The sequence below is a fragment of the Xenopus tropicalis genome, chromosome 7, assembly GCF_000004195.4.
Source record: "Xenopus tropicalis strain Nigerian chromosome 7, UCB_Xtro_10.0, whole genome shotgun sequence".
Lineage (NCBI taxonomy): Eukaryota > Metazoa > Chordata > Amphibia > Anura > Pipidae > Xenopus > Xenopus tropicalis.
In genome coordinates, this window is record NC_030683.2 from 82,158,323 (window position 1) to 82,181,078 (window position 22,756).

General features: G+C 37.8%; 1 protein-coding gene across 3 annotated transcripts in view; it reads left to right on the plus strand.

The window, feature by feature from the left end:
* Positions 1 to 22,756, plus strand: part of sik3 (SIK family kinase 3) — a 119,697-nt gene that overhangs the window by 56,994 nt on the left and 39,947 nt on the right. For all 3 annotated transcript variants that reach the window (XM_031905597.1, XM_004916084.4, XM_004916083.4), the window contains exons 2-4: positions 3,878 to 3,994; positions 8,342 to 8,405; positions 14,993 to 15,154. In XM_031905597.1, the coding sequence (XP_031761457.1) occupies positions 3,953 to 3,994; positions 8,342 to 8,405; positions 14,993 to 15,154 (268 nt within the window). In that variant the 5' untranslated portion in view covers positions 3,878 to 3,952. The remainder of the gene's footprint in view (positions 1 to 3,877; positions 3,995 to 8,341; positions 8,406 to 14,992; positions 15,155 to 22,756) is intronic.

The following is a 22,756-nucleotide window of genomic DNA, read 5'->3' on the forward strand; positions in this document are numbered from 1 at the left end:
GCTCTCGGGTTAATATATTTTTTCTTTGGTATTTATATACTTTATCTGTATATTGAACTGAAAGATTATTAAATAAACTAGGGTTATCTAGGTGATTATTCTGCTTCACTTATTTTATATGAGGTATTAAGTGAAAGTGAAAATCAATGGTAATTTTTTTCAATATGTAATTTTTTTTTTCGTTAGGACTAGGGAATATAGTGGGCAGTGCTGGAATTTACATTTTCACTGGTTGCAAAGGGTTAAAGGAGAACCACAGGCTTTTAGAACTGAAGATCTGTGAATCCCAAGATACCCAAGTAGCTTCCCTTCTTCTTTCCTGCTGAATCACTGTACATACTCTGTGCTGCTCTCGAGTTACCTGAGCTTTGGAACCGACACACAATATACTGTGTGTGTATATATATATATATATATATATATATATATATATATATATTGTGACATGCTGACTGCCTGTACACGTAATTTTGGGGGAATTAGCAATGGTAGGCAGGCAGGCATGTAGAGGATCTGGAGCTTAGAGACAGGGACACCATGTCTTCAGGCAAAACACAGGTTTATTTGGGTGAATTCTTCCCCACATACAGCTTAAAGGCACACAGTTCATCAACATACAGTTCATGGATGTGATTGGTCCCTTCTTCAGGGCTCTCACCTTCCAGGGTTGGTTCCACACTCTGGAACAGTCAGGCTTCCCATTAAGCCTTGCTGAGTCCTCTCAGCACTCAACCATCTGGTCACGACTCCCACTGCTCCTTCGCAGTGGCAGGTGGCACCCCCAGCTCCTCTGGGAGTTCCTAACACAGGCAGCCTTCCTGCCCTGTGCCCTGCTCTGAGAGTGACCTTGACTCAGACAAGGATCAACCTCCAAGTCTCTCAGAAACTGAACTCCTTGCTGCACACCCAGGCTCACCTTAAATGCTTCAGGTGTTGCCTAATTGGCTCCAGCATTCTCTAGCCATACTTCAGGGTCCTAGCCTCTCCTGCCCTGGAGATTTAAAGGAGCCAGTACCTCAGCCTGGGTGTTATATATCTGCCATCCAACAGATACTTCTCACCAAGACAAACCTTTTATTTTATTTTATTTATTTTTTTTAAGTCACAATACTATTAATTCTTAATTCAGATTCTTATGACATGGCAGCTCATAAACCCAGTGCAGTTTTCATCAAAATGTAGTAATCATTCCTGTGGCTTCAGCTTCTATGACATGTGAACCGTGTTTTCTGCATGTGCGTTTTACAGATGCTACTAACAAATTCTGAGATGGTGACCCCTATGCCCAACTTTAAAGGCCTGAATCATTAGTGTTATGGAGATTCTGAAACTTAAGCCTGGTGCAGTACGTTACAGCATTTCTATACATTTGTTATCTCAACATTTTCAGTTACAGCATGGAAAAAAGCTGGTATAGAAGTTCTAATCATTTCAAAAACTATACAAAATAAATAACAAAGTTCCTTAGAATTGTTTGATCTATAAATCTGCTTCCAGTAAATCAATTTATAAATTACTAAAAGTTGTCGTAATTGCGAAATCCTTTTAAGGTATCTTTAAAGCCATTCCTGTATCACTTTTTCATATAGACCAACTGGCTGGCATTTGATTGGCAATATGGGTGAACTTGTATAAGGCTGATGCTACACCGAGCGTATGGTGTATATTTTCGGCAAGCTGAAAAACGCTTGCCGAAAATACACGCCATACGCCCCATTTGCACCTACCTGTGCCTGCACCCAAATGAATGGCCTACGCTCGGGTGCAGGCACATGTAGCCGAAATCCACATGAAAACACGATGTAATGCAAAGTCTCACATTTTTATGCGTATTTTGGCTACATGTACCTGCACCCAAGCGTATTCCATTAATTCGGTGCAGGCACAGGTATTTTTAGCAAGCGGTTTTCGACTTGTTGTGTGGCATCAGCCTAAATGTTTTGCAGCTCTCCAATTAAAAAATAAAACTGCTGCCATTCCCTAATAGCATTCAGGTGCTATGGAATTCTGTGAGATGTAGTTCACAAATGCTGGGAAGGCCATGAGTTTGACTTCTATGCTTTATGTTGAATGCAAAGTGGGCTTTTTATTAATTGCTGTCAGGAGCACTGGCAGACAGACAGAGGCATTTTTTTCCATGGCAGCTTATTGGCCCCATACATGGCCTTGCCCTTTTCTGTTGTAAAGTAATGGATTCTGTTTCCTTGAAGTCCCTCTGCTTTCCTTCCAGTCTCAGAATCCATCACTTCACTATGGAACAAGGCGAGGGAAGGCATAAAGGATCTATGAGTCAGGTATTCTGAATCAGGTATTCTATGAATCGGGTGTTCTGTGTAATAAAATATAAACATTTATTTTTGGCGTTTCATGTAGTGTTTATGCACCTTTTACATTAGCCCAACTAAATGAGCTCATGGAAAAAAGGGGCAGGGTATTTTTCCCTCTTATGTTGTTTAATAGGATATGAATTCATCCATAGTTCTACATAATACAGAACCAGTACCTCAATATTATGGCTAGCTACAGGCCTTTCTAACAGTTTTACATCCAGCCCAATCATCCGATGTGCCCTGATTTATTATTTATCATTATGATATGTAACTGTGAACCCCCCAGCAGTGCTTGGTCGAATCATACTCAACTTTATGCAGCAATTTGTGGCATTAGGCGAGTTTTATATTGATGCATGTCCTAGATTTTTGCTGTATGCTGGATCTTGTTCTCTTATAGAATGTTCAAATCTCAGTGTGTTAACACTTAGGCCCGTGACACACGGGGAGATTAGTCGCGCTGCAACAAATCTCCCCGCAATGCCATCCCACCGGCTAGAATATAAATTGCCAGTGGGATGGCATATGCGGCGCCGTGATTTGCCGAAGTTGCCTTCAGAGGAAACTTCGGCGACTTTAGCAAATCACAGCAACGCGAATGCCACCCCACCGGTGATTTACATTCTGGCCGATGGGATGGCATTGCAGGGAGATTAGTCGCCTGCAAAAAAGGAGATTAGTCGCGGCGCGACTAATCTCCCCATGTGTCACGGCCCTTATGGTGACAGATCGTGCAAAGTATATTAGTCTAATTTCATATTACTGCAATATGTTAGCTCTTCTTTGTTTTTTGTAATGTGTAGCATTTAAAACTCTAGTATATATGACATCACTTTTCAAGGTAGCTGGTTTTTGGTACTTCCAGTATTTAGAAGATGATTGCTAGTATGCACTTGAAAAAGTGAGGTTGCTTTGCAACTTTGATTTACCACATTAAAGCAGAGGTTCACCTTCATACAGTGGTCTAAATTGTAACAGCCCCTGTTAGAAAACACTTTCATTTGCCTTTCATTGATTCAACTGTCTGAATCGTGCCAGCCAATCATACCTTAGATATGGGAATGAAGCAGGAGGCCAAAGGCATGCACAGTACAGATTCCTAGTCATCCTAATTATAGTGAGTGGTGTTGGTGATCTCCTGCCAGAGGAGAGAGCAGAGAGAGATTTAGCATCTCTGATGCCAGCTTATAAATGTAGCTGTAGCTTAAAAATGAAATATGTAAAATCAAGATTTACAAATATGTTTTTTTGACATGGTCTGTTAAGACTACTACTACTACTGCCTGAATGTGAATATCCCATTTAAGATTCACATTGAAAGCATCACCTTTCCAAAAAATAATGTAAAATCTTTCTGTAGAAAGAGAGCTGGCCACATTGCCAGACACTTGCAAAACACTGAACACTATAAGTCCCACGATTATTGCAATTTGCATTGTTCAAGTCAGTATGGATTTCAAAGCAAATATGGGTGCAAAAGGTGTTTCCTAATCCACACATACTTAATTTTTGTAATGCAGTTTTTCTCACTGTGTTTTTCCTATCAGGTTGCAATAAAGATCATTGATAAAACTAAGCTGGATGAAGAGAACCTAAAGAAAATTTTCAGAGAGGTCCAGATTATGAAGATGTTGTGTCATCCCCACATTATCCGCCTTTACCAGGTACATCATGCCACCTTTACTCTGCATTTTTGCCTTACATCATACTTATTCTTACTATATCTACCTGGAGATTGAGTCAATTTTCTGTTTGCTTTCATTAATTATTGAAGGGACTTTTTTTTTTACGTCTTTTGCCTTTGAAAAACTATTAAATGTTGGCATTTCAACCACTGCTGTTTGTATGATTATATCTGTCACCATTTTTCATCCCAAGCCTCTGTTAAGTGGTAGATTTGTGTGATTTGGATAATTTAAGTGACTTCATCCAGGGCTAAACCAGGTATTGGAGGGCATACAACTTACTGGGAACTGTGACAGCAATGCATACTATACCCAATGTAATTGATAGTAAACCACACAAAACAGTGCCCTCCATAATGTTTGGGGCGAAGACACATTTTTCTCTGATTTTTCCCCTCTGCTCCACAGTGCAAAATTCTAAATCAAACAATTTAGACGTGATTAAAGTGCACATTCCAGACTTTAAATTAAAGTTATTAGCATACATTTAAGTTTAATCGAGTAGAAATTACAATACTTTTTATACATAGCCCCCTCATTTCAGGGCACCATAATGTTTGGGAAAATGGCCTTCACAGGTGTTTGTGGTTATTCAGGGATGTTGCATTGCTTTATTAGTTCAGGGATAAGATACCATACTGCTTCTACCATTTGGAGTCTGTAGTTGCCATTGTTCAACATGAAGAGAAAAGCTGTGCCAACAAAAGAATAAAATCATTAGAGAGATCGTTCAAACCTTAGGATTACCAAAATCAGCTGTCTAGAATATCATTAAAGGAAATGTAACACTAATTTTTTTTAAGTAAAAAAGCTATTCTACCCTGAACCAATAACTGCCCTATCCTGCAAACCACTTAGTATTTTAAATGCTTTAATAGAAAATACCTGCTAAAACTTTGCTTCCTGTCAATTGAAGTACAGAGATACGGCAAAGGAAGGAGCTACATCCACTATGCTTCGATCGATTGATCGAGCCTAGCCTGACTCCTTTCTATACAGAAAGGCTCGATCAATCGATCATCGCATAGTGGATGCTGCTCCTTCCTTCGCCGTATCGCCGTACTTCAATTGACAGGAAGCCAAGTTTTAGCAGGTATTTTCTATTAAAGCATTTAAAATACTAAGTGGTTTTCAGGATAGGGTAGTTATTGGTGCAGGGTAGAATAGCTTTTTTACTTAAAAAATGTTAGTGTTACTTTTCCTTTAAGAAGAAAAAAATTCACATGTGAGCTCTGTAATCGCAAAGCGACTGATAGGCCAAGGAAAACCTCCACTGCTGATGACAAAAGAATCCTCACCGTGGTAAAGAAAAATCCTCAAACACCTGTCCAACAGATCAGAAACACTCTTCAGATGGCAAGTGTGCCTTTGTCAGAGACTGCTATGAAAAGAAGACTACATGATAAATACACAGCAAGATGCAAACCACTAGTTAGCCACAAAAACGGGCAGATTACAGTTTGCAAAAAAGAACTTAAAAGAGCTTGCAGAATTTTGGAAAAGGGTGTTATGGACAGACCAAGATTAACTTGTATCAGAGTGATGGCAAGAGGAAATTGTGGAGATGAAGAGGAACTGCCCAAGATCCAAAGGATTTCAGCTCACCTGTTGAACATGGTGGTGTAATGGCTTGGGCATATAAGGCTGCCTTAGGTACCAGTACACTTTTTTGATGTTTTTGATGATTTACCTACTTATGGCAATGAATTCTGAGGTGTATAGGACCATCTTATCTGCTCAAGTTCCAGTAAATGCCTTCAAACTCATTGAATGGCACTTCATCCTGCAAAAAGATAGATCTCAAACATACTGCTAAGGAGTTTCTCAAAGCTAAAAAATGGAAAATTCCTGAATGGCCAATCCAGTCACCTGATTTAAATCTAATTGAGAATGCCTTCCTTATGCTGAAGAGGAAACGTAAAGAGACCAGCCCCCAGAACAAGCAGGAGTTGAAAGTGACTAAGTAGAGGCTTTGCAGAGCATCACCAGAGAAGATACTCAGCACCTGTTGATGTCAGTAAATCGCAGAAATCAAGTAGTTATTGCATGCAAGGAATATGCAACAAAGTACTGCTTTAATATACCTACCATAACTTTGTCCCAATATTATGGTGCCCTGAAATGTGGGGGGGCTGTGTTTAAAAAGTGTACTTTCTACATGGTGAAACTTATATGTATGCAAATAATTTTAAATGAAATTCTGGAATGTGCACTTTAATCACATCTGAATTGTTTGATTTAAAATGTTAGAGTGAGGAGCAGAGGGGTAAATCTTTGCCCCAAACATGTAAGCAGTTCAATGCGAACAGAAAAATATCAATGTCAGCATAAAACATATAATATTAAGGAATATAACAGTGGCTCATCCCTTTTATGAAAATGTTCAAGGTCCCTTTAAGTACGCACACAAGGTGTCTGTGCGGATTAACTTCTACCCAGGTAGATTAAGCAGAGTTATGTGTTGCAATACCAGATTGAAGCACCACGGGTGTGTTAAGCTTAGGGTCTCGCCAACTCCCAGTGACAGTGAAAGGAGAATAAATGTTGTGAGGCAGCACAGGTCCAAAGAAGCAGTCTGGCAACTTTAATCCATGCTGAGCTTGAAATGCTGGAGCAGTAAAAGGTTTCCTTGTATCGTGATCCAGTGTATATGCTGGAAAACATATTACAGGGCTAAAGTCCTAACTATCCTTACTATTCTAGCAATAATTTAGGCCGGCTGCAATAGTTCCATTCACTGTGTGGCTCAATGCACTCTGAAATGTATTACAGGTGAATCCCTAATTGTACAGATCAGCAGAAAAGCTCACAGGAGAGAATGAGGCTTTTATTACTGTTGTTGCAGGGTCCATGCTTTCCTTCTTTTCTTCTTCCTGGCATAAATCTGCCTCACCCTCTCCCAAAAGGTCAAAAGCATATAACGGCAGAAACAGCGGTAGTAATGGTCCGAAGTATAGTAGCAGGTGGATAAGGGGTCTTTGACCACCTCTGTTTTTGGCTTGATTACCTAGTAATGGGTAGGGATGCACTGAATCTGATCCATTGCAACCATTGCTATAACTATAAGCAAAATAGTTGCCAATGTAAACAAAAAATTGGATGCAAGAAAATTGCAAAAAAAACCCCAGTCCTTGCGTAAAATGTATAATGAAGCTGTACAATTCTTAATCAGATGAAAATGAGTGTAGTACTGGCCAGACCGGGGATGACTTTGACGCAGTTGGCCAGCTTAAAATATATTGCAATATATGGACAAACAATGCCTGTTTTCTTGGTAGCTTAGGGCACAGAATGTCTTCATGTCATATATATTGTGTGCTGAGGACCTCTTTTCTTTCATTGCACCCCCAATGGTTTAAAATTTAGTGGTGAGCACAACTTTCCTTTTTTTGCTTTAACAAAAAACTGTGTTTAGAATTAAATGATGAATGTTATGAATATACGCTTTTGAATGATGTTGTGATAATACTATTTATTAGTGGCATAGGTAATTTCTTGAACAAGTTGATATCCAAGGCTACAGTGGTATGTAGATCTACAGTTTAGTATAAGTTTTTGGATATATATTTTATATAGAGTTTGGATAGGTCTGTATAGATATGTGTGTGTTTACTTTATCATGCATGACCCCATGCATGCTATGTTATTTTTTTCTTGACCCTTTATCCTCACCCAGGTAAAGTACTCAAGTGCGCTCATCCTTGTGATACATAGTGAATAATATACTGTACCTGTTGTAAAATATATGCACATTATAAGTCACCGAAGAGTTCCATGACTGTATGTAAGCACAAGGCCAAAAGCTGAGTGCTTTTATACATGTCATGGAGCTCTGAGGTATCTGTCAATATCCTCATATTTTACAACATTGTTTATTATAATACACAAGTTTTAGTGAGTCATTTGACAGAAAATATAACACTACTATAACTACAGGTAAAGGACCTGTAATCCAGAATACTCAGGACCTGGAGTTTTTTTTTTGGATAAGGGGTTCTCTGTAATTTGGATCTCCATACCTAAAGTCTACTAGAAAAGCAATTAACCATTAAATAATCCCAATAGGATTGTTGTCTTAGTTGGGATAAAGCACAAGTATCTATCTATCTTTCCATACAGATAGATATAGCAATTTCTATTCATATAAGTATGAATGGAGATCAAAATTAATATACAAGTATGAATGGAGATCAAAATTAATATACAAGTATGAATGGAGATCAAAATTAATATGAATCCTAATGATCTCTGACCGATATTTCCCTGTGATACATTTGTCTGTGCTCTCACCCATAATACATGCTTTGTCACACAATTTCCTTACAGGTAATGGAGACAGAACGAATGATCTATCTGGTTACTGAGTATGCAAGCGGAGGCGAGATATTTGGTAAGTATCACACTTTGTGCCTTAAACATGTTGATTCCCAGTACCTAAAAAATAATTTCCCAAACGCTACCGCTTCCTCCATCAGTCATTTAAAAGCATGTAATACAATGCTTGCTTTATTGAGGGAGAGATTTGGGCTAATTTAGTTTGTTTAATATATGGTTTCCTGCCCTGTCAGTTAAAGCAAAACAGAAGTCAGTGTGTTCTTAATGTACACTGAATATTCATCAGAAACTTTTAGTATGTTGTTGTTTTCACATTTCTGTGACAAATATGTGTAGCATTTGTTCTTGGATATATTGATTTCTTGAAGTTGAAACATAAAGGCAGCTTCTCTTTTTTCTGTTCTTGTTTGGACATGATGAATGAGTTGTGCCCTATGTACACAGAATTTGGGAGATGACTTATCTCCTTTGACTGCAGTGATAGAAAGAATGCATAAAAAAAAGACTTATTTAAAAGACTCTCTTTTCAATTCCTCTACCACTGTGTTACAGCAAGCAGAAGGACCCTGGGCCCCATGACCAGCCCTATTTTCTATTTATAGAAGTGGGAGACACCTTCACGACCAGTGCAATTTTCAGTCTAAAAAGTTATTTTTATTATACTACCAAGACAAGGTTTTGTTTATTAAAACTTAAAATACTTTAATTTTACAGTGTCATCAAAATAAAAAAACCTAAATAATTGATGTACCACATATTTATAAAGCTGTGGTGTGTGAACGGCCACTGAGTGTCCCTTTACCTTTATGTAAAATACTTCCTCCTTTTGTAGTTTATAAGGTTTCTAGGAGAAGGAAAGGTACACTGGGGGGGCGGGGTGCAAAAATGTTAGGGACCCCCCCAGTGATTGTAATCGCTTACCTTATACCCCGGGCTGGTGATTCTGTTAGGAGAAAACCGCACCAGCACGGTGTAGCTGCAAGAGAGTGACTTTCTTCCTTCTTCTGTCTTTGCACTACTTACGTATGTGCAGTAGAGAGAAAAGCCTTAAAAACTTTAAAGGAACAGTAACACCAAAAAATGAAAGTGTATAAATGTAATTACAATATAATGTACTCTTGCCCTGCATTGCTACGACTTGTGTGTTTGCCTCAGAAAGACTACTATAGTTTATATAAGTAAGCTGCTGTGTAGCCATGGGGGCAGCCATTCAAAGGAGAAAAGGCGCAGGTTACATAGCAGATAACAGACAAACCCCCATTATATGGGGCTTATCTACTAGTTATCTGCTATGTAACCTGTGCCTTTTTTCCAGCTTGAATGGCTGCCCCCATGGCTACACAACAGCTTATTTATATAGTAGCTTTTCTGTAGCAAAAACACCATTTTTTTGCAGAGCAACAGCACATTATATTTTAATTACTTTAAAGCACTTTAATTTTTTGATGTTACCGTTCCTTTAACAAAAAAAAAAGGTGCCCTTTTCACTATACTGTGCATGCATTGCCCCCGGGATCGCCGGCCTGGTGCACCCCCAAGTGACTTTATTTGCTTACCTTTTACCTTGAGCGAGTGTTTCATTCTTCCTGTTTCTTCTTCCGGCGAAATCCATGGGCTGACACATGCGCAGTAGAGTGAAAAGCTGACTTTGTTGTTAAAGTTCGGCTTTTCACTCTGCTGTGCATGCGCAAGCGTGAGTAACAGGAAGGAGGGAGCACTGCAGGTACCCCGGGCTGGTGCTGTTTTTTCCTAACAGGGGCACCAGCTCCGGGGTAAAAGGTAAGCGATTTAAGTCACATGGGGGTGCCTAACATTTTGACACCCCCAAGTGACTTAGCCTTTCCTTCTCCTTTAAGGGGGAGACGGGGTTATTAACATTTGTGGTCACATTTTTGCAATGATTCATGCAAAATTGCGACAGAAAAACAGTTGTTAATTTTTATACAATTCATTGAGATTTACTGGGGGAAAAATGAAAACGTTAAACCACCTGCAGAGGTTTCCTCAAAATCAATGGGAAATGTATGTTCACTGTTCCTAATTGAGGTTTTTTTTCCTCGCTTTTGAGCCAGACTTAAGTCCCCCCTTTTTTGCTGCAGCGTGACACGATTATGATTAACCTATTAAATTTACTTAAATGTACACACCATAGGGGAAACATGCATTTTTAGAAATATGCCCCTTAGAGTACCCACTTCAAAGCAGGGCATGGACTACCTAGGAGATGGAAAAAAATGGTGGTGTAATGGCACCCCAGTCTAATATCCACAAGACTAAAGTTTTGGCTGACTAGGGGAGTGAATAACTGATGCGCCCCCCCCACCTGTGAGTTATCTTTTTATTGTAAATAATACAAATATTGTAAGAAATAAAAAAGAAAATCCATAAAAATTGCTAAACACCAATTTGTTTCTTAACATGAATAATTTCTTGTGAATAAGAATGCATAACTTTAATGGGAAAAAATCCCCAAACCATCATTGAACACTGCAAATGCAGTAAAGCAATTGTGGTTTAACCGGAGACAAAATTTTGAGATAGCAGTGAAAAATCTGTAGTTCTTAGTTAATCCCTTTTACTAGGCAAAATATTTTAATATAAAAGTAATGACTCCATACAGGGGAAGTTCACTATGAATGAAATACCCCCAGTAGAGGGTGTTACTTGGCAATATAAGATTTTTTTTATGTTGTTCGTTAATTAAAAAACATTTTTTTTTTTTTTTTTTTTTTCTACAATACTCAAAGTAAGAGTATACCCAAGTGCAGTTGTGTTCAGCAGTACCGATGTAAACTAGGGCAGGAAGGGGCATGGCAATATTGCGCCATGTAATAATGTGAGTGCCCTGTCTCTTCCATACTCATTTGCACAGCATTAATTATATTTGCAACCATGGATAGTCTTCATCAGTTCTGTTCTCAATGATCAGGTAAGTGAAAAAAAAGTAATGAAAGAATGATTTAAAAAAAAAAAAAAAAAAAAAAAAAAGTTGGGGAAAAATTATTTTTGTAAGTACTGCCATTTTAAAAGAACTTTACTGAAGGTAAACTTCCCCTTAAACACAAATTGTAAAATTGGTAATTATTCAGATGGGTGAGGCTTGGAAGCCAACTTAAAGAAGAACTGAATCCTAAAAATGAATATGGCTCGAAATGCCATATTTTTATCCTGAACTTATTGCACCAGAGTAAAGGTTCTATATTTCTATAGCAGTAATGATTCAGTACTTTACAAGCTGTCACAGGAGATCATCAAACTGGATTTTGTTAGAAGTGTCAATGACACAGCACATGCTTTGTGCACTCTGAGCAGCTGTTAAAAAGCTAAGTTTAAAAATTGTCACAAAGCAGAAAATTAGGTTTGTCTGTTATAGAAACTGATGCTACAGGGCTGATTGTTAATTTCTAAAGCTAATTTAGGGCTGTGACAGACGGGGAGATTAGTTGGCACACGGTGGGATAGCATATGCGGCGCCGAAATCGCCAAAGTTTCCTCTCAAGACAACTTCGCCGCTTTCGGCAAATCACCGCGCCGTGTATGCTATCCCACCGTTGATTTACATTCTAGCCGGTGGGATGGCATATCGGGGAGATTAGTCGTTCCCGTCTGTTGCAGCCCTTATATAGGTTCCTGAGCTGCCATGTAGTAATTATCTGTATTAATTACTAGTCAGCCTTATATTGTGACATTTATATTCTGTATATGCAGTAAATTGTGAGTCGGCCCCTAAGCTTAGTAACTGACAGCAGCACAGAGCATGTGCAGGGAATCAGCAGAAAAGAAGATGGGGAGCAACTGGGGGCATCTTTGGAGTCACAGATCTTCCCTGCTAAAGGGCTGTGGTTGCGTTGGGTTGGTACAGAAGCCCAAAACATAATGTATAATATTTCTTCCCTACTTTTTATTTAAGCTTTAGTTCTCCTTTAAAGGTCGAAAACCTCTGGGCTGAATGTGCGGAATATTGGAAGGCCATTTTCAGGAAACTGCATATTTTTATGCAATTAGTTACTGGCCTTTGCAGCAAAAAAAAAAAAAAAAAAAAAAAGCTTCATTATGACTCGTGACAGCTAATGAGATGTGGACCTGTTGTATGTGCAGCAGCCCAACAGTGTAAACAGGATGCATCATGTGTGTGGGAGTCATATCTTCAGTTAACTCCTTGCTGTTGCTGAAAAGACTGAAGCTAACAGAGAACTGTTTTGTAGACTTGTTTATACATTTAGTTCCAAGTATTAATTTGAAATAGATTGCCATGTTTGTCATGGGTATAATTGGATTTCTTCTGTGAGATTCTTTTTACATAGGATTGCAAAAGGAAAGATTTACAAAAGCAACAATCCTGTACTAACAAAGGATAGTTGGGGAGAGTAAGCTCTCCCCGTTACAGACCCCTCTTCATACTCCCCCCACTATCCAAATATTCTTGGTTGAGAGAAACAGTTTGGTTTTTGTGCATTCCTTTAGCAGCCACTCCTATAAATAGGACAGCCATCTTCAGTCAGACAGTCGGCATTCCTTCCCATAACTGCTAATGAACAAGGCGGCCTGGGAAAGGGAAAGTAGGAAAAGGTACTAAAGTATTAGACTCATTTCTTTGAGTGATTATGACATGGGAATAGATGAACCAGAAAGTCAGATTTTTTTTTCTGAAAACCTGGCAAAGCACAAAACAAACTGGGTTGTTAAAATTGGATTAATGCATCTATTTGGCAGGGCAATGAATAATATTGTCCTGTAAATCTCTACTAGTGTTATACAGAATTTCACTAGAAAAAAATAATCTTCAATAATAATAACCCAGTGCCAGTAAAGATTTCTCCTATTAATAAAACTGAACCTTCTGCTTGATGGTACTTAAGATAACCTAAAATCCACATTGGTAGCAAAGCAATCCTGTTTGTCTTTTTCAGTGTTTTTATGTGATTTTTTAGAAGGCTGAAAAAATGGTACTTCAGATTTTGAAAATGGTGTTTATCCTGGAAACAACAGGCCCTAGGCTTTCGTGATAATAATTTCTACAACTGTATCAGTAATGTTTGATGAGTAGTCTACATTTTTGCTTTTTGTAGCAATTTTCAGTTGATCTTTTTAACGTTTTATAGTTTGTTTGCTTTCTGCTTTTTATTTGCTTTTTTATTGTGTTTTTGTTAGCTGTAATTGCTTATCTGTTGAATTTTCAAATTGGAGTGCTGCTGAACAAAAAGTTAAATAATTCAAAAACCCTAGCGCCTAGTATTTCAGGTCTAGTAGTTTAGTAAATGATTCTAAAGAGATTGTAGCATATCATGGTTCTTCTGTAGTTTCTGTATATGAAGTGCGTGACAGTTTAGTCTTGGGATTTTTTAATTAAGCATTTCTCCAGAGTAAAGAGCACCTGATATTTTTCAGCCTTCAGGGATATTTTCTTTCTTTAGATACATTTCTTAGAGGGCGTGTATGAAGACAGTGCTTTGTTATTTTGTGTGTGTATGTATGTATATTTGTTTATAAACGCATTTTTATGTATGGCCTTTCATGGAGCAAAATTAAGGTGAAATCCTTTTTCTGACTTGAAGATTTGCATATAGTTTGTGGCTGGTAGCACTTAATTGTCTGATGTAAAGATCATATAAAGCAGGATCTGTGTGCAGTTTGTAGTTTGGCCATCTTGCAAATAAAAACAAAAGATGGGGTGTAAAGTTGCTTATTAAAGGAAAAGTAACACTAAAAATTTTTAAGTAAAAAATCTATTCTACGCTGGCCCAATAACTGCCCTATCCTGCAAACCATTTATTAATTTGAATGCTTTATTAGAAAATACCTGTTAAAACTTGGCTTTCGGTCATTTGAAAAAAGGTGATACTGCAATGCAGGGGAAGCGTCCACTATGTGACAATCGATTAATCGATCCCGATTAATCGATCCTAGCCTTCCTTCTGTATAGGAAGGAGTCAGGCTAGGATCGATCAATCGATCGCCGCATAGTGAATGCTTCCCCTGCATCGCCATATCGCCTTTTTTCAAATGACCGGAAGCCAAGTTTTAACAGGTATTTTCTAATAAAGCATTCAAAAAAATAAATGGTTAACAGGATAGGGCAGTTATTGGGGCAGGGTAGAATAGATTTTTTACTTAAAAATTTTTTGCGTTACTTTTCCTTTAAACATGAAATTAAACATAAAATCCAAATTCCTTTTTTTATTAACACATCCATACCCATTATCAATCACATATCTGCCCACCTCTTATGTCTTAGGCATAGAGGTGGGGCAGACAATTACTTTAACTTTCCTTTCAGCACTTTATAGATATCACTGCTTGAGCATCAGGTCCCCCATTCTGGTACATAAACAAGATTTTGGCATATGATGCAAAGTTTTCCTTACTAACAAAATGGCGCCTGCCTGCTTGCATTGGTTGTGTAAGTCCAAGACTGAAGGAAAAAAGATATAAATAATTTATATAGTGTAAGTGAAGTTTATTATTCTCGACTAACCCAATAGAAAAGAATTTGGAATTATTTCTTAGGGTGACAGGTCTCCTTTAAATGCTACTCCTTTCTTTTTTTAAATTGTTCACATTGCGAACACAAGGCCACCCCCCACCCACAACCACTGTCATTTCTGCCTTTCATCATGTTCTTATTCTTTGTACCTCTAACAGACCACTTAGTGGCTCATGGACGCATGGCAGAGAAGGAAGCCCGAAAAAAGTTTAAGCAGATTGTGGCTGCTGTCCATTTCTGTCACTGTAGGAATATTGTGCATCGAGACCTGAAGGCTGAAAACCTGCTGCTGGATGCAAACCTCAACATTAAAATTGCAGGTGAGAGCTATACCTATTCAACAGGAACCAGCTTCTCCTATGCTAACAAGCTCCCCAATTAATATTATGTACCAAATCCTTTTTGTTCCAAGGAATAAAAGTAGTTTTCCATGTAATGGAAAATATTTTTAGAAGTTGTAGGAAAAGTTTTAGGTTTAAGGGTGAAGCCTCATGGAGCTACTTTGTAGCAGCTACTTGTCATGACTACTAAATACCAGAAAATACCCTGCCATAAACTATACTGAGAACTGCCTCTGCTAAAACACATGTAGCAACAATTATCAGTAAATGATCAGCATTGTCTAGTTTAGTAGCCATGACAAGTTGCTACTACTGGCTGTGTGTCTTTGCCCTAAAGGGGATATATTGTGTGAAAAACAATATTGTGCTAATGAATTGTACTCATCTAAATATAGAAGGAATATTCTTTAAAAAGTAGTGTTTCATGCTAATTTATTGAAAATGTTTGCAAAAACTCCACTAGTCCCACCCTTCTGTTCCACTTCCTCTTGCCTCTTTTTCCAGGCTGTGTAGGGGGGCAGGCAGCACTTAGCACACTGCACTGTAGGATAGGAACCAATCAGCAACTAGGCTAACCTGATTGGGAACTGAAGCCTGTCTTTGCTTAGGTGACTGCAGGGTTATGCCTGGCTATTCCCCCTTTTACTGTGCTTCTCATCTGGACGTTAGGACACGCCCATCCCTCATTTGAAACATGAACAGGGGCCTGAGAGGCTCTATAGGGAACTCCAGTAAAGGGGCCTTTTTAAAGATAGTATTAATTTTTAGACCAACCAGCACCATGTATTATTTATAACTGCCCACAAGGTTAAAGTTTTTTTCATTTATACTCTGCTTGCGTAGATTAGGCCATGCTATTATGTCCCTTTTTTCCCACTTTGCAAAAACACTTCCTTGCTTTCCTGAAATTATGAGAAGTTAAATATGAAGTGCTTATACCTCCAGCCAGTCTTTTACCGAGGAAAGAGGGGGAGGATAACATCCCGTCAGGAAGGGGCACCAGCTGCATAGGTGGAAGCCTGAAATGCAGCCTTTAACCCACCAGCACTGTTTGCTGTATATGGGGTTTGCTGACTTTGTGTGTAATGTAGTAGGGTTTTTACAGGAAAAAAAGATCACAAGGCCACCATAGAAATGTGTTGTGTGAAGACCTGCTTCCAGCGATTCTTCTTTCTTTGCCCAGACAGCTTTATAACTCCATGACAAGCAGAAAAATGTATATGTACTTTTTGTTTGTTGTTCCGGAGGAGTAGGCATTCCTCCCTTCAGAATGCCATGGCATTTCCTGAAATGTAAGTCATAAAAGTGTCCAGAACAGCACAAGTACAGTATTTCAGGAAACTACATTTCTGTAAGAGTATACATTCTGGATAAGCAAATTGCATCTTAGCAGTGAGTATATACAGTTATCATTGCATAGATGCACAAAACCCAAACATTGTTCTTGTTTTCTATGTACAGTATGTAAATCTGGATTACACTAATTATTGTACCTGCTGCAGTAGCCTGTGCAAAAATGTATAGGGAGTGAAGGAGATAAGCTTTTCCTGGGAATCCTGCTGGTTTGAAGTACTCTGGATTCTCCCAATTTCTGATTGCTTTGACAGATGCACAGTTCAGTCATCTGATGAGTAGGATGGAAACAACTGATTTACTGTCAGTCCCACTCAGTGTTTCTTGCTTATTTTGTTTATGTAATTTTTTTTTTATCCCCGAGCGTAGAGAACATACTGAAGCAATTTAAAAAACATTACTGCAATCCATTTGTCCCTCTTCTTCCTCTTTCTGGAGGTGGAATGGTGACTGCAGTTTTCCAGCCACACACCTGCAGATAGGACTAATTTGAATAGGACTAATTTGACAAGTAAATATTAAAAGTGATAAACAGAAATAGGTGTTATCATGGGTGGGTTTGGTGAGAATCTGAGGAAATTGAAATCATTTCATCCAAATGTGTGACATATTTTGTTTTATAGGAAAAGAATCCAATCATCTTTTGCTTCATTCTTAAACCCTTGTTTTTTTAATTTCTGTTATAATACATTATTAAAAAGTTTATATACTAAAAATATATATTAAAATAAAAGTAAATAAATAATGATGATGATGGATTAAAGATCAAAAAATGATTAGGCTAGAAATGTTGTATCATGTGAAGTGTTTTTTTTTTTTAATATTTGATCTCTATTCAAATCGGCATATAAATATAATGGTTAATAAAAAGGAACATTTATTTTGCAATCATTTACTCAACATAATATTAATATCTTTCTTTGGAAAAAGTGAGTACTGTTATGGCTTATGTATATAGTATTGCCCTCTTTGGCAGAAGCAATCTCAAGTGGGTGTTTCTTATAACTGTCTACCAGGAATTTTTTTCCCATTCCTTCATGCAGACTTTTTCAGCTGTTCCATGTTTGAGTAGTTTCCTTATATATACTGTATATACTCGAGTATAAGCCTAGTTTTTCAGCACTCAAAATGTGCTGAAAAAGTCGCCCTCGGCTTATACTCAAGTCGGGTGCCATGGGTCCCTCTAGACTAGCACCCTCTCTCCTTTGTGTGCAAATTAGGCCACCTGCAACCAGACCCTCCAGTGCCCTGGCCCGCTCCCAAATTAATCTTCATTTACCATCCTCACCTGTCCCATTCTGCACTAGACGTTGCGCTTTATATTCTATATAAACTATATATAGTTTTAAAGGATTTTACCTCTGTGTTTTAGCTTGGTTGCTGTTGGAGCTTAAGGTATCATTGTTCATACCATATTGTTTTTGTTGACCCTTTTCTCCACTTACAGAGCTAGTTTACTGTTTTTCTTAAAAACATATACCCCACTGATGCATCATTTAATGTAATTTCATTGGTATTTATTTGATTATTGAAACTTAGCAGTAGCTGCTGCAATTCTCACCCTAGGCTTATAGTCGAGTCAATAAGTTTTTCCAGTTTTCTCATGTAAAATTAGGTACCTCGGCTTATATTCGGTTCAGCTTATACTCGAGTATATACGGTATCTTTTTTTTTTTTTTTTTTAATCCCCTATAGCTTCTAAATGGTATCTAGTTCTGACCATTCAGAATTCCATTTCTGTTTTTCCCGCCATTCCTTAGTGGATTTATGGGAATGTTCAGGATCATTGTCATGTTGCTAGGTCCACTCGATTGAGCTTCAGTGCAATGAAAAATTTATAGTGTATTCTATGATGGCGAGCTGGCCAGGCCATGATGTAGCAAACAGCCCTAAACCCTAACATTTTCATCACCTTGCATTACTGTTGCTATCCGGTTATTTTGGTGATACACTCTTTTGTTTCCTGGTACTGTGGCCAAATAACTTGTGCCTCATCTGTCCAGAGCATATTGTTCCAGAAGTCCTGGTCTTTGCCTTGGTGTTTATGGACAAACTTTAGTCTTGTCCTGATTTTCTTATGTAAAGCAAAGGTTTCTATTACACCTCCTATGTAGCTCTAATGTGTGCAGCCTCTTTCTAATGGTAGACTCATACTTTGACAACAATAGCAGAGCCAGATACCTAGAGGCGGTGTGATAAAATTCTGGGTTTCTTAGAGACTTGAAGCACAGAACACAAATTTTAATTTTACATATTTAGCGGTGTATTTACTTTTTCCACATATGAGTTGCGTTTTCATTTACACACTGGATTTAAAATGTTAATGAGGACAATATTTGTTACATTTCACCTGCAGTGGAGAATTTGGGATTAAAGTGATCATAGATTGACAAAAGGTAAGGAGGACCCTTTTAATATAAAAAAATACTTTTTCATAAAAAAAAAAAAGGAATTCTGGGAAAGAATTTTTAAAAAGCTCCAAGAAAATCCTATTTACATGGGTTTATCCTATAGGCTAAAGCTCATCCACTGGGTTTTTAAAGCAGAAGCCAGAATAATAGCTGATCAGATTCCCAACTACAGACCGGTTCATACTCTGTTAGAAAAAGTTTCAAAGGCCATCTCCCATAGACTTCATTTTAATCAAATACGTTTTTTTTTTTTAAGGATTCCTTTTTTCTCTGTAATAATAAAACAGTACCTTTTACTTGGTCCCACCTAAGATGTAATTATTACTTCTTGGAGAAAAAAATTATATTTTGTTTTTTTTATGTTTAAATTATTTTTAAGTAGACTTAAGGTATGGAGATCCAAATTATGTAAAGCCCCCTTATCTGGAAAACCCCATGGCCCATGTATTCTGGATTACAGGTAACTTCTAAAATAGCCCAGTGCATACCTTACTAAATTTAGTTGACCAGTGGTATATTCAGTAGTAAAAAAAAAAAAAAAAAAAAAGCTTAAATAGCTTAAATATATTAAACATGTATAAATCAATACATCTACATTACAAACTGTATCATGGTGTTACCCAACTTTAACGTGTGAGCAACGTCTGAAGGGTTGGTGCTGCAGTAGCATATACATACCACCAGTGTCACAGTACAACTTGGCAAATATGTTAGAGCAGACGTGGTGAAATAAGTTGAGAAACCCCAACATTTCGGAAAAATTCCTTTCTTAAGGGGATTTCTAGTGTGAAAACCAACACTGAAGTGTTTACTTTAAAGAGGAACAAGTAATCCTAGTAGTGCACTTGCCAGTTACAATGACTTCACTTTACATTAGTGGTCACGAAAAGCAGATGGCTAAAGGTGCTGTCAGTCAAGACCCCCCCTTCAAAAAAAATTGATTTGCCACGTACAAGCAGCCTGCAAGTGATTTTATTGCAAAACTCAGTCAACGAGTGACATTTGATTGGCGGTTGGTGGCTCCGCCCACTTTTTCTAACCTGGAACTGCAGTTACCTAGTGACTAACTCTAATAGGTAAAGAACAGCAGCATTTTAAATTTAAGCCAATAAAAGTCAATAGGTAAATTGTGAGTCAAAGTCTCCCAGTAACAAACAGTGGGCACCCAGGCATAAATAGTGTGAGAATGGCAGCATTTTAAATTTAAACGAATAAAATTCAATGGATGAAATCTGATTGGCTGTTAGTGGGCCCAACCCACGTTTCCTATTTTTGAACTGCAGTCCCCCAGTGACCAACTTTGCAAAAATAACTTTGCATAAAAATTGTGAGACTAACAGCATTTTACACTTCATTATTGGAAGTAAATAGGTGAAATTGGCTGTTGGTGGCTCCGCCCACTTTTTTCTAACTTTGAACAGCAAATACCCAATGACTAACTCTGGAAAGTTTAACAACCCTGGAATTAATACTTAAATAATGACATCAGTTTAAATATAAACAAATGAAATTTAATGGGTGGAAATGGATTGGCTGTTGGTGGCTCTGCCCACTTGTTCTAATCCTGAATATGTAGTCAGCCAGTGACTGACTTAGTAACGTTTGGGAACCCTGACAGATAGTGTGAGAAAGGCAGCATTTTAAATTTAAACAAAAAAATAGGTGAAGTCTGATTGGCTGTTGGTGGCTCCACCTACTTTCCAAAACTAAAGCTGCAGTCCCCTATTGACCAACTGTGCAAAGTTTGGGGACCCTGGTGTTAATTCTGTGAGAATGGCAGCAGGTTGGATTTCCCTATTGAAAGTCAATATGTAAAATTTGATTGGCTGTTTTTGGCTCCGCCCACTTTTTTTAAACTTTGAACCGCAGTTACCTGGTACCTAACTCTGCAAAGTTTGGGGACCCTGGCGTTATTACTGTGAGAATGGCAGCGGGTTAGATTTCCACCAAGTCAATAGGTAAAATCTGATTGGCTGTTCATAGCTCCACCCACTTGGGCATCCAACAATCAGGTTGACCCCATGTTCCCCCCTAGTTTGGGGGGGTGTAGCTTCAAAGCTGTAAGAGTGGCAGCAGTTTGAAAATCAGAGCTGTGCCACAAAAGATGGGGGGTGGGATCCCTTAGAAAAGCACAAGCAACCTATTCCGCTATGGGGTGAAGAAGTGTGAAGTTTGGGTGTTTTTACCCCTAAAACTGTAGGAGGAGTAGCGTTTAGAAGATGGGGGGGCGCTAAGAATAAGATGAAAAAGATAAAGCGGAAGAATAAGCTGAAATCGAAGAACAGTATGTTGGGGTTTTCAACCCAACATAACAATTATCAATACACCAGAATAAAAACTATTCCCAACTAAGTTGTTAAACAGCAGGCTGAGGTAAATCATTCCAATCAATACAGTACCAAGGAACATTTTTATAGAGATTAAAAAAAAAGCGATTCCATATCCTTATTTAACCCTTTGGGTGAAGTTGTATCCAGCCTGTATATCTATTAGGGAGCTCACAAATTGGTAAAATCTTACGGCGCCCAAGCAAAATCTTTAGTCCCACCCAATCGACGACGCTCCTGTGAATATTGGTCGTCTCGTTCATCCACCATACATGCACCGAATATCGTACGAAACTATGTTTCCTTAAGACCAAAACAAAATGAAACCGTTTTTAAGAACAGGTATGGGACCCTTTATCCGTAAATCCTTTATCCAGAAAGTTCCTAATTATGGAAAGGTTGTCTCTCATGGACTTCATTATAAGCAAATAATTTTGATTTTTGAAAATGATTTCCCTTTTCTCTGTAATAATAAAACAGTACCTTGTACTTGATCCCAACTAAGATATACTTCCTATCCTTATTGAAGGCAAAACAATCCTATTGGGTTTATTCAATATTTAAATGATTTTTAGCAGGTTTTTTAAGGTAGGTAGATCCACATTATGGAAAGATCCATTATCCGGAAAACCCCAGGTCCCGAGCATTCTGGATAACAGGTGCCATACCTGTAATAAAAATATAATGCAGTATTGTCCTGCACTGTTAAAACTGATCTGTTTGCTTTAGAAACACTACTGTAGTTTATATAAACAAGCTGCTGTTTAGCAATAAAAGCAATTGAAATAGGGCTAAATGGCACAAGTAAAATAATAAATAAAACAGATAACAGATCAGCTCTGTAGAACAGCATCATGCCATCATTGCTTATCTGCTATTATATGTAACCTGTGTCTTTTCTTAGAATAGCTGACCCCATGACTACACAGCAGCTTATTTATATTAAGTATAGTAGTGTTTCTATAGCAAACACAAAAGTTTTACCAGTGCAGTGCAACACTGCATTATATTTTTATTCAAAACACCCCTTTATTTTTTGGTGTTAATGTTTAATTAACACATGCAGCAAATGAGGTGGTATTTAGGGCTCACTGTAGCACGATTCAGGAGGACCTTATAATTATATGCATTATTTTACGTTTCCTTCTTAATTAATGGGGTGTGAATTAGCAACTTTAATGCTTTCCTAATGTTAATTTATCAGTAGCAGCCCAGAGCAGACCGCTTATATACTGTACCTTAGTATTAAAAAAATATATTGAGCTACGGGAAGATTCTGACATCCTTTTTGGCTGATACAGCAACCCCAAAACAAGTAAAATATATCTATACAAACATTTACCATTTTCATAAAAACCTTATAAATTATTGCTATTTCTGGAAGTCTTAGTAACAATTTTTTAGACATCAGGCTGTAGAAACAGTACTAGAAATGTAAGCATGTTGTAGCACAGCTAAGGGAGAAGGAAAGGCTAATAAAGAGTTAATCT